The following is a 12,889-nucleotide window of genomic DNA, read 5'->3' on the forward strand; positions in this document are numbered from 1 at the left end:
GTGTAGGAAGGCTGTTTTGCATTGCCGCAGACTCCCTGCTGGATCTGCCCATTTGCTCTGATAAAATATTAAGCACAGAGAGGAGGGCGGAGGAGGGGGGGGCTGCCCAATGGGGGGGTGGCTGCTGCTCTGTGTGAGGAGAGCAGAGAGGAGAAGGTCTGTGTGAGTGTGTGTGCAGTAAGGTGTGTTATAAATGTACACACACATGCACACACGTATACACATGCACACACACATGCACACACGTATACACATGCACACACACACGCCCACACGCTCACACATACACATGCACACACACACACACACACATGTTCATGCATGCACACACACCACACACACATGTTCATGCATGCATACACACACACACACACACGCACATACATGTACACGCATGCACACACATACACACACACGCACACACACACACACACACACACACACACATACATGTACACGCATGCACACACACAAACGCACATGTTCACGCATGCACACACGCATACACATGCACACACACACACGCACATACATGTACATGCATGCACACACACACAAGCATGCACACATGTATACACATGCACACACATACGCCCTCACACTCACACATACACACGACACACACGCACATGTTCACACAAGCACACACACACACACACACAAGCACACGCACACATGCCCACACACTCACACACACGCACATGTTCACGCATGCACGCACACACACTCACACACGTATGTATGGAGCACGTGGATGCTCACATGCATAAACACACATGCACAGTGCGACAGTATGATGTATTTATACCAGAGTTGGGATTAATTCCTATTCAGGTACAGCAGTAAGAGTCAAGTTTATTAATGGAAAAGTCCTCCCTGGGCATTAAGACACATTTTGGACTGGGCCCCAGGCCTGGTTTCCTCTCTGCATCCAGGTCATAGTTTCTGATAGAAGATTAATTTGGGCTTCAACCTGTGAATTAAGTTGGGCTTCAACTGCTCTCCAGGGGCGCTCTTAGCTTCTGAGCGCTGGCATCGCTTGCCGAATAACGCCATTGGTCGACTATTCCCAGGGCGTCATGGCGACGGGGCTGAATTGGTTTGGCCTGCCAGCCCCACGGCCGCCAGGTGTTCCTGGCATTACTGGGCGCCCGGGTTACCAGTCATGTGACCACTACCTCTTCAGCGCACTGTCAGTCCGTCGGTCTGTCTATGTGTGCAGTAAAGGGTTTTTAAACAACGCCTCACAACGAGCCTTTTCCAGAAGAAACCCAAACAGCCAGTGCGGGGAGGGCAGTAAAACTTTTCCTCGCCCTTTAAAGACTCTTTCAGACAGTGAAGCTGAACTCCTGCAGAACGGCGAGATGCAGGGACGGCTTGTTCAGTAAACAGACGCGTTGAGGTAAATAGGCCAGCGCTGTTATATGCCCACACAGGCCGTTTAGAGTGACAGGCGGGGCCTGCTTTGTGAGGGAGGAGAGGCGCGCTAAGCTAAGCTAAGCTAGCGGGCTTCCCGGTCCATCGTATTAACGCGCAGTAATAACACAACTGCTGAGTGGCGAAATAAGACAATGGATTTAAAAATATCAGATTCGCTTCCAATCGAAACGCGTTAGAGGTCCGGAAGTGTCGGGTCGGGGTCCAGCGGGAGGAGGAAGAGAGGTCCGGTCAGCCCTCCTGGCGCAGCGGAGCGTATTTATGAGCCAGGCAGGTGTTATTTACAGTGCGCTACTTCTGGGAGGAAGCGTAACCCGACGCCCCCGCGGCCCGGGGCCGGTAATTACCCCGAGCGTGTCCGGGGCCGATAATTACCCCGAGCGTGTCCGGCGTGCGCGGAGCGGCCCGGGGCCGATAATTACCCCGAGCGTGTCCGGCGTGCGCGGAGCGGCCCGGGGCCGATAATTACCCCGAGCGTGTCCGGCGCGCGCGGAGCGGCCCGGCGGAGCTCACCGCGCAGACCGGCGGGTCAAACGGGCGCGATCGATAAATAATCACCGGCGAAGAACCGGCGCCGCCGAGGCCTGGCCTGCACCACAATTAGCATCCGGTTTACCCACAGGGAAAGGTCGCCTGCTGGGGGGGGCGGGGGGTGGGAGCGGGGCGGAGCGGGGTGGAGGGGGGGAGGGGGAGGGAGAGAGTGCAAATCAGACTGCCCCCTCCATCCCCATCTTCCCCTTTTTTCATTTAATTGGGATTAATAATTTATATTATGCACATAGTTGCCATTTTACTCTCTTCGTATCTGTTGCCATGCACCATAAGAGCCCCCCCCCCCCACAAAAAAAAAAAAGAAAAAAAAACTGAAATATTTCTCTTAAAAATGCAGGGACACATAGGTGCGGGGTAAATACATTTTATTTTTTTATTTTTTTATTTATCTATTTTTTTTATGTATCTAATAGTGATAAAGATGGGAGGCAGTAGACACGTGGTGTTACTCTGGAATTCCTGCGCAGTGAGGTCGTGGCGTACACTGCCTCTGATTTTCGATCTCGATCCGGCGTGTTCGTTTTTACCTCACAAACATCTCCTCTCGCCTCAGCGACTCTCTCGCGGCCGTGCTGTGAAAGTGGGGGTGTGGCTGGCTGTGCTTCCGAGCGAAAGTGAGAATACAAATGTTATTGTGCAGGAATACTCCAGCAGCTCCCGAAAGACCGCTCTTTATCGCGCGTCGTGAAATTATTAAACGCAACATTAAGCGCCGACGATGTGAATAAATTCACCGAGAGGTGAGAATGGCATCATTACCCAGATATAAGGTGAACCTATCACACCAAGCATACAGTATAAGTACACAGTCCATTCAACAAGCCACCATAGCTGTTGCAGGTTTACTACTTGTTACAGAATTACTACTTTACAAATGTTTTTATTGCTATATTTGTATGATATAATGTCGTTTTGCATATCACGTAATAAAACAGAAAAATTATGTTCTCATTAGATTTGCATATGTGGTAAAAACATGGTAGGCACCAGCATGCTCTTGTTTATGCGCAGCTATGTCTGGATTAACTGTGCAAACGCTTGACGTGTCGGACAGTTGAGCTCTTCGAGAGCGTTTCCCCGAGCGGAGGCCTGCCGTACGGCAGAGGAGACGGGTCTTCGCCGCGCGGTGTGGTGGATTACATCACCGCTGCGGACCCGCGGCGGTACGCTCGTGACTGGAGCCCTCGCAGTTTAATAAATGACTCGTGGTTTGTTCAGAAGAAAAATCGGCTGTTTCCGAAACGCAATGTAGGCAAGCGATTACATGTCTTTGCGAGCATGTGATTTAATTGCATTTTTGAATTCAGACGATATGAACTGCAAAAATGAATAGTGTCTACGCCACCGAGAAGGAAGCGCTCTGTTAGGCAGAGTCGGTACGAGAGCCACCCAGCGTGTGTGAGAATAGAAGAGAACAGAGACAAGCCGACTTCACAAACTATTTCTTTTCCTCGGTGGTGTCCGCTGAAATTTGTCAGGGGGATTAAAAGCGACAACATCCAGCTATCCATTACCTCTAGCTGTCCAGATTGCTATGTTAGGTAGCTAGCTGGCCAAATGTGGGTACTCGGGCATGAGTGGATGGGGCTCAAGATGGAGGAGGAGACTTCTTTGATTTGAATCACAGGACCTCTGCAAGGCTAAAACTTCTGCGTAGTATGCCTTTAAGTGTAATTGATTTTGAAGTGATTTACGTGTGGCCGTGCCTATGTGAGTTTGACGTGGTTGTGTATTTTAGGAGTTAAATGTTGTGCGTGAAAAGATCTGAGTGAAGCAGGATTCGCTCTGTTCTGTTCTCATGGTGTTTTTGCCCTGAGATTGGCGGGGGGTTGATTTTAAAACAGCCTTTGAGTTGTCCTCCTTTTAATCAGTCTCTTAAACAACAGAGGATAACGTAAAGTCTGAACTATTCTTCAGTGAAACAGGACAAAACCGAGATGGATTAGTCATCACACATCAGACTTTCTTTGTTAATCCTAGGGGCTTATTATTTTCTATTATAACCAAAACATATAATAAAGAATTCACACATGAATAAGGAGTACACCGAGAGACAATGTAAATGCAGCTATTTTCAATACTGTATGTTCAGTGGTTTTGCACAGTAATATGTTCCGTGTTAAATCCGCTCTTACAGAATACGCATGGTCCCTGCTGGACTTGTATGTACACTGTAAGAGGTTAATTAACACTGGTCATTTTACTGTGCACTGCACCTGTGGATCAGGGTAAAAGGCAAACCCCACAGACAGAGTAGATTTTGTGTGGATCAGGGTAAAAGGAGAATCTCACAGAGCAGATTTTGTGTGGATCAGAGTAAAAGGGGAATCTCACAGAGCAGATTTTGTGTGGATCAGAGTAAAAGGGGAATCTCACAGAGCAGATTTTGTGTGGATCAGAGTAAAAGGCGAATCTCAGAGCAGATTATGTGTGGATCAGGGAAAAGGCAAACCTCACAGAGCAGATTATGTGTGGATCAGGGTAAAAGGGGAATCTCACAGACAGAGTAGATTTTGTGTGGATCAGGGTAAAAGGAGAATCTCACAGAGCAGATTTTGTGTGGATCAGAGTAAAAGGCGAATCTCAGAGCAGATTATGTGTGGATCAGGGAAAAGGCAAACCTCACAGAGCAGATTATGTGTGGATCAGGGTAAAAAGCGAATCTCAGAGAGCAGGTTTAGTGTGGATCAGAGTAAAAGGCAAACCCCACAGACAGAGCAGGTTTTGTGTGGATCAGGGCTTCGTTCTCTTGGCTGGCATTTCGGCGCTGCCTGACAGAAGTAATCCCCCACACCCCCGTCTCCTCTCCCTCGCCGTGGCAGGCCACGCCCAGATATCCCAGAATGCCCTCCTCCCTCTGTAGCCCCTACCCCCTGTGGTCTGACAACCTGTCTCTCTCTCTCTCTCTCTCTGTCCCCAAGGCGACATCCGGAACGACCTCTACCTGACCCTGGAAAGAGGGGAATTTGAGAGGGGGGGCAAAAGCGTGCAGAAGAACATTGAGGTCACAGTCTACGTGCTCTACGCTGACGGCGAGATACTGAAGGTGCGCGATACGTGCTTCATTATGCAAACGTCTCTTTACCCTGACGCTGCTCAACACTGTGTGGTCTAAAATGCCTTTGTGTGATTGGAGTATATATCATATCAGGGTGGCATGTTTGTTAAAATACCACTCTGACCCACTTGCATTTTTTGTGTGTGTGCATGCGTGGGTGTGTTTGGATGTGTGTGTGTGTGGGCGCGTGTGTGTGTGTGTGTGTATGCGTGTGCGTGTGTGTGTGTGTGAGCGCGTGTGTGTGTGGGTGTGCGTGTGTGTGTGTGTGCGTGTGTGTGTGTGTGTGTGTGTGGGCACGTGTGTGTGGGCGCGTGTGTGTGCGTGTGTGCGTGTGTGCGTGTGCGTGTGTGTGTGTGTGTGTGTGTGTGTGTGTGCGTGTGTGTGTGTGGGCGCGTGTGTGTGTGTGCGTGTGCGTGTGTGTGTGTGTGTGCATGTGCGTGTGTGTGTGTATGTGCGTGTGTGTATATCTCCTCTATAGGACTGTATCAGCCTGGGTTCTGGGGAGCCCAGTCTCAGCGAGCACCGGTCCTTCGTGCTGTACCACAATAACAGCCCCCGCTGGAGCGAGGTGATCAAACTGCCCATCCCCATCGACCGCTTCCGCGGCTCCCACCTGCGCTTCGAGTTCCGCCACTGCTCCAGTGAGTACCTGCGCCCGCCCCTGTCTGCTGTGGGGACCTGGGGAGGTACTGTCCAAACACTTTCACCCTTTAACCCAGCTCAGAGCTGGTCAGTATCCTCTGGAGAGCACTTTTAGCAGGAAAATAGGGAAATAAGAGAGATCCGCCAAAAACAGGAAGTTCTGGAAAATGAGCTCAGCGTCTACCTGACAGCTGTCCGTCATTCTGTTTGTCTGACATTAATTACAGAAGTAAAATTGTGTATTCAGAGCACCTGTTAATTGTGGTGTGTTGGCTAAGTGTGTTAATAGTGAAGTGGTTGGCATGTGTTGTAAAGTAAATGTCTGTTGTCTAAGCATATGTTAACCTTAAAGCAAATGTGTGTTGCTAAGCATGTGTTAGTTGTAAAGTAAGTGTGTATTGGCTAAGCATGCTTTAATTGTAAAGTAAGTGTGTATTGTCTAAGCATGCTTTAATTGTAAAGTAAGTGTGTGTTGGCTAAGCATGTATTAATTGTAAAGTAAGTGTGTGTTGGCTAAGCATGCTTTAATTGTAAAGTAAGTGTGTGTTGGCTAAGCATGCTTTAATTGTAAAGTAAGTGTGTGTTGGCTAAGCATGTATTAATTGTAAAGTAAGTGTGTGTTGGCTAAGCATGTATTAATTGTAAAGTAAGTGTGTATTGCCTAAGCATCCTTTAATTGTAAAGTAAGTGTGTATTGGCTAAGCATGTATTAATTGTAAAGTAAGTGTGTATTGGCTAAGCATCCTTTAATTGTAAAGTAAGTGTGTGTTGGCTAAGCATGTAGTAATTGTAAAGTAAGTGTGTGTTGGCTAAGCATGTATTAATTGTAAAGTAAGTGTGTATTGGCTAAGCATCCTTTAATTGTAAAGTAAGTGTGTATTGGCTAAGCATGCTTTAATTGTAAAGTAAGTGTGTGTTGGCTAAGCATGTATTAATTGTAAAGTAAGTGTGTATTGGCTAAGCATCCTTTAATTGTAAAGTAAGTGTGTATTGGCTAAGCATGATTTAATTGAAGGTAAGTGTGTGTTGGCTAAGCATGCTTTAATTGTAAAGTAAGTGTGTGTTGGCTAAGCATGCTTTAATTGTAAAGTAAGGTAAGTGTGTGCTGTGTGAACGCGTGTAAGTGAATGAGCCTGTGCTTCTCTGCAGCCAAAGACAAGGGAGAGAAGAAGCTGTTCGGCTTCGCCTTCACCCCTCTGATGAGGGAGGATGGGACCACACTGTCCGACGAGAGCCATGAGCTCTACGTGTACAAGGTCAGAATCTCTCTCATGCACACGCACGCGCACACACACACACACGGACGCACGCACACACACATACGCACGCACGCACGCACGCACACATACACACACGCACGCACGCGCGCACGCAGGCACACACATTGTGAAATGAGAAAAGATACACCACTCTGTTAACTGCTATGTTAGCTTTCAGCACAGCTTGCAATAAAGGCTATCTAAAAAAGCCTGCACTTCAAGACCATTTAAATGACTAAATCTGTGCATTGATCCTTGCCCTGAATATTCTTTGCGTGTGACTACAGAGAAATGAGTAGCCTACATGTATCCACAATTTTAAATAATGTTAATAAAATGTGCACACTTGCACAATACAAATGGAAAGAACTTTATTACTCACCTAATAGCCAAATTGAGAACAACTGGTATTGAGTATTCTGTGAATTAATCCATCAGTGGTTAATCAAAGAAAAAACAGGTCGAGACCAATAATCAGTTTAAGGGGAAGCTTTCCAGCCTGTCTATTTTCAGCTCACCAACCACCACTAGATGGGTCCCATAGTCTGATATCAAATCTGGCCTGTGGGCAGGAGACCCATAAAGTCACACATAATCCAGCCCGTCATCACCTATAGCAGGGGAGGGCAGTTTCGGTCCTGGAGGGCCGGTGTGTGTGCAGGTTTTTGTTTTTGCCGATTACTCTGGCTAAATGAGATAACTGGCTGTGTACACCAACACTGGTTCGCTCATAGATGGTTTCTGCTGGTGGTAGTAACAGTGTCTCTGTGTTTGTCAGTGTGATGAGAACACCACCTTCAGTAACCACGCCCTGTACCTGGGCCTGCCCTGCTGCAAGGACGATTTCAACGGCTGCCCCAACATCCCATCCAGCCTCATCTTCCAGCGGAGCACCAAGGAGACCCTGTGGATCTCCACCCAGCTGTCCTCCACCAAGCTCACGCAGAACGGTAACCCTCTCGAGCCAACAGGAGCGTAGAGCAGCGCCCCTTCCCCTGATAGCACAGCCTAATCTAACAGAGCAGCACCCTCTGGGTCTCCACACACCCTAACTTCACCAAGCTCACTCAGAACGGTAACCCTCTTGAGCCAACAGGAGCGTAGAGCAGCCCCCCTTCCCCTGATAGCACAGCCTAATCTAACAGAGCAGCACCCTCTGGATCTCCTCACACCCTAACTTCACCAAACTCACGCAGAACGGTAACGCTCTCGAGCCAACAGGAGCATACAGCGGTCTGCTCCCCCTGATAGCACAGCCTAATCTAACAGAGCAGCACCCTCTGGGTCTCCACACACCCTTACTTCACCAAGCTCACGCAGAACGGTAACCCTCTCGAGCCAACAGGAGCGCAGAGCAGCACCCGTTCCCCTGATAGCACAGCCTAATCTAACAGAGCAGCACCCTCTGGATCTCCACACACCCTTACTTCACCAAGCTCACGCAGAATGGTAACGCTCTCGAGCCAACAGGAGCGTAGAGCAGCACCCCTTCCCCTGATAGCACAGCCTAATCTAACAGAGCTGAGTCGTGGACACCCTCTGGAAGCTCCACACGTGCTAACTCCACACGCGCTAACGTCACACAGCTAACACAACGGTAACCGTCCCTGTCTTACAACTTAAATTAGAAGTTAAAAAAATAATTTGAGTCTGGCCAACATGAGACTTAAATCCTGGCGGATCTCCAAGGTCAAACAGGGGTGTCTCCAAGGTCAAACAGATCTGCAGGACGTGTTCTCTCTTCACTCCTGACTGGTCTCCTGGTTTAATCCTCTTGCTGCTGTGTAAGGGGTGGGAGGTAACTGCAGAATGCCAGGGTGTGTTCACTCTATGTGCGGTGTGTGTGTTAACTCTGAACTGTGGGAATTCCATTTCCCCATGTGTGGCCAAGAAGGGAAATCTGAAAGCTGAATCTCATCGATATGAAGAACAGTAAGCACCCCCCCCACCCCCCACCCCCACCCCCTTTTCTGAGTCCAGGGCTGTGGTCCGTTCCATTTCAGTTTGGCCAATTCAGGAAATTAATTCGTAATTCAGTTTGTTAATTGAAGTAGCCATGATGTTCCGTGATAATTGTTGTTTTTGTCATTTCATGTCATTTCCTGAATGGGCCTGAACTGCAGTAGAATTTCACAGGTCCGGGCTGTGCTCCTGACCAGTTCAGGCTGTTCTTGGCTCCCGGTGATCTCAGAAGCCCCTCCCATTACCTCAGCCACGCCCATTTGTTTGAGTTACAGCGGCCACTTTTTAGGGCAGGACATCACATTGGCGTTATATACACATAGTGAAAAAAGACGGAAACTTTCATGGAAAACAGCAGTGCAGGAGGGCTGTGTGTGTGTGGTGTGGAATGGTGCAGGAGGGCTGTGTGTGTGTGTGTGTGTGTGGTGTGTAATGGTGCAGGAGGGCTGTGTGTGTGTGTGTGTGTGTATGGAATGGTGCAGGAGGGCTGTGTGTGTCTGTGTGTGTGTGTGTGTGTGTGGTGTGGAATGGCGCAGGAGGGCTGTGTGTGTGTGTGTGTGTGTGTGTGTGGTGACCCTCTCCCTCCATGTCCCCCCCAGTGGACCTGCTGGCCCTGCTGAAGTGGAAGGCCCACCCAGACCGAGTGATGGACATCCTGGGGAGGCTGCGGCATGTCAGCGGGGAGGAAATCGTCAAGGTGACAAGGCCCCTTAGACACCTCTCACACACCTGGGGCCCCCCGGGCACCTCCCACACACCTGGGGCCCCTCAGACGCCTCACACACACCTGGGGCCCCTCAGACGCCTCACACACACCTGGGGCCCCTCGCACACCTCACACACACCTGGGGCCCCTCAGACGCCTCACACACACCTGGGGCCCCTCGCACACCTCACACACACCTGGGGCCCCTCAGACACCTCACACACACCTGGGGCCCCTCAGACACCTCACACACACCTGGGGCCCCGCAGACACCTCACACACACCTGGGGCCCCTCAGGCACCTTACACACACCTGGGGCCCCTCACACACACCTGGGGCCCCTCGCACACCTCACACACCTGGGGCCACTGTGGCCCTTAGGCCCTCTTCACCAATCATAATCACCATCTTCATTATCATCATCATTTTTAGCATAACCTTCTTTATCATCATCATCATCTTATTCTACATCTTTATCATCATTATCGTCATCATGGTCTTTATCACCATCATCTTCATCTTTATCATCATCAACTTTATCATCATCATCTTCATCATCAACTTTATCATCATCATCTTCATCATGATTTTTATCATCATCATCTTTATGATCATCTTCATCTTTATCATCATCTACTTTATCATCATCATCTTCATCATCAACTTTATCATCATCATCTTCATCATGATTTTTATCATCATCATCTTTATGATCATCTTCATCTTTATCATCTACTTTATCATCATCATCATCATGATCTTTATCATGATCTTTATGATCATCTTCATCTATAGCATCATCATCATCATCATCTTCTTCATAAAGGGTTGATTTATCTGAAAGGCTGGTGTGATGTATATACTCAAGGATTTTTTTGTATAGCAAGCCCTGAGAAATGCAAGGGGCTATTCTTCGTACATATACTATCCTTATTGGGAGGTTTATTAAAAACTGCTGCTGCTACTCAGTATATGGTTACATAATCAGGTTATGGGCCAGAGCTGTTTTAAATCAGTCAAATATTCATTACATGGCCGTGCCTGGAAGTCGGGTACACGGTGTGCTGGTCCTGCTCTCCCTGAAGCGATCTGCACACGCTCTCTGTGCTAAATACTTCCAGTAGCAGATGATTTTCTACAGTTGGCGGGTTACAGTAATGCATTACATGCGTATGCAGGCAGACAACCGTGCTCTTTCCTCAGGAGCTCAAACTGTCGAGGGTGGGGTGGGGGGGGGGGGGGGGGGTCGCTGGTAGGGGGGCACTAAAAGCAAACTGCGGCTCCGTATCGCCTCCATTCTACGGCTCAGTGGCGGCCGAGCTGAGCGAAGAAGGTGTGACCAATTCACCGAATTACTTCATTTAAGCGGCTAATTACAAAAAGTAGCAAAATGGCTGCCGCAGATGACAGCGAATGTGGCGGCCAGTAAATAGTGTGTTTTAATGGAAGTGCTGAGGGTGCTGCTGCCTTGACCCCCAGAACAAACGGGCCTGCAGACAGAAAGCAGAATGAATGCGCGTCTAATGAGAGGAGCAGGGCACTGGGAACGTGTGCTGGAGGTGTTTCAGACTAATACCTTACCTGGGGATGTAATACCTTACCTGGGGATGTAATACCTTACCTGGGGTTGTATTACCTTACCTGGGGATGTATTACCTTACCTGGGGTTGTATTACCTTACCTGGGGTTGTATTACCTTACCTGGGGATGTATTACCTTACCTGGGGATGTATTACCTTACCTAGGGATGTATTACCTTACCTGGGAATGTAATACCTTACCTGGGGATGTAATACCTTACCTGGGAATGTATTACCTTACCTGGGGATGTGATACCTTACCTGGGGATGTAATACCTTACCTAGGGATGTATTACCTTACCTGGGGATGTAATACCTTACCTGGGGATGTGTAATACCTTACCTGGGGATGTATTACCTTACCTGGGGATGTAATACCTTACCTGGGGTTGTATTACCTTACCTGGGGATGTAATACCTTACCTAGAGATGTAATACCTTACCTGGGGATGTATTACCTTACCTGGGGATGTAATACCTTACCTGGGGATGTAATACCTTACCTGGGGATGTGATACCTTACCTGGGGATGTAATACCTTACCTGGGAATGTAATATCTTACCTGGGGATGTAATACCTTACCTGGGAATGTATTACCTTACCTGGGGATGTGATACCTTACCTGGGGATGTAATACCTTACCTGGGGATGTAATACCTTACCTGGGAATGTATTACCTTACCTGGGGATGTGATACCTTACCTGGGGATGTAATACCTTACCTGGGGATGTAATACCTTACCTAGGGATGTAATACCTTACCTGGGGATGTATTACCTTACCTAGGGATGTAATACCTTACCTGGGGATGTATTACCTTACCTGGGGATGTATTACCTTACCTGGGGATGTAATACCTTACCTGGGATGTAATACCTTTCCTGGGGATGTATTACCTTACCTGGGGATGTAATACCTTACCTGGGGATGTAATACCTTACCTGGGGATGTATTACCTTACCTGGGAATGTAATACCTTACCTGGGGATGTAATACCTTACCTGGGGATGTATTACCTTACCTAGAGATGTATTACCTTACCTGGGAATGTAATACCTTACCTGGGGATGTATTACCTTACCTGGGGATGTATTACCTTACCTGGGGATGTAATACCTTACCTGGGGATGTAATACCTTACCTGGGGATGTATTACCTTACCTGGGGATATAATACCTTACCTGGGGATGTAATGCCTTACCTGGGAATGCAGTACCTTACCTGGGGACGGTTTGATCCTGCCTCACAGGTAATGGGCCCTGGGAAGTACACTGGGGGTTTGTTTAAAAGCGTGCTGTGGGCTTTACGGTAGAGTTACAGATACTGAAGGTTCTACAGGCAGAGAGCATGCTGGGAGTGGATGGCTTAGCATCTAATGACATAACAGCCGAGCCTGTGGCATTTAACCTCTTCCTCTTTGTCAAAGATCTGTCAGAAATCGTTGTCTAAAATATCCCGCCCTGGTCTGTACTTTAATACTGCTGCATTTAGAAATTCTGCTATAGTGTGTTTTGAAATACATTATGTGCAGTCAGGTTCATAATGGCTGAGAAAAGAAACCATTACTGAATGATAAAGCACATTTTAAATGAATATTTAAATCCAGGAGCACAATCGTGTGCATTTCCATAGATTCAGGAAATTCCGTACTACCTGCATTGAACTTAATGTAACAGATGCTGCATTCCAGA

At 48.1% G+C, this 12,889-nt stretch overlaps 1 protein-coding gene across 13 annotated transcripts in view; it reads left to right on the forward strand.

Annotated features, from left to right (window-relative positions):
* The window catches only part of dock3 (dedicator of cytokinesis 3), a 312,362-nt gene that overhangs the window by 237,798 nt on the left and 61,675 nt on the right, over window positions 1-12,889 (forward strand). For all 13 annotated transcript variants that reach the window (XM_035388217.1, XM_035388222.1, XM_035388223.1 and 10 more), the window contains 5 exons: window positions 4,911-5,035; window positions 5,526-5,688; window positions 6,839-6,945; window positions 7,727-7,898; window positions 9,510-9,607. In XM_035388217.1, coding sequence (XP_035244108.1) covers window positions 4,911-5,035; window positions 5,526-5,688; window positions 6,839-6,945; window positions 7,727-7,898; window positions 9,510-9,607 — 665 coding nt within the window. The remainder of the gene's footprint in view (window positions 1-4,910; window positions 5,036-5,525; window positions 5,689-6,838; window positions 6,946-7,726; window positions 7,899-9,509; window positions 9,608-12,889) is intronic.

The sequence above is a fragment of the Anguilla anguilla genome, chromosome 13, assembly GCF_013347855.1.
Source record: "Anguilla anguilla isolate fAngAng1 chromosome 13, fAngAng1.pri, whole genome shotgun sequence".
Taxonomy (NCBI): domain Eukaryota; kingdom Metazoa; phylum Chordata; class Actinopteri; order Anguilliformes; family Anguillidae; genus Anguilla; species Anguilla anguilla.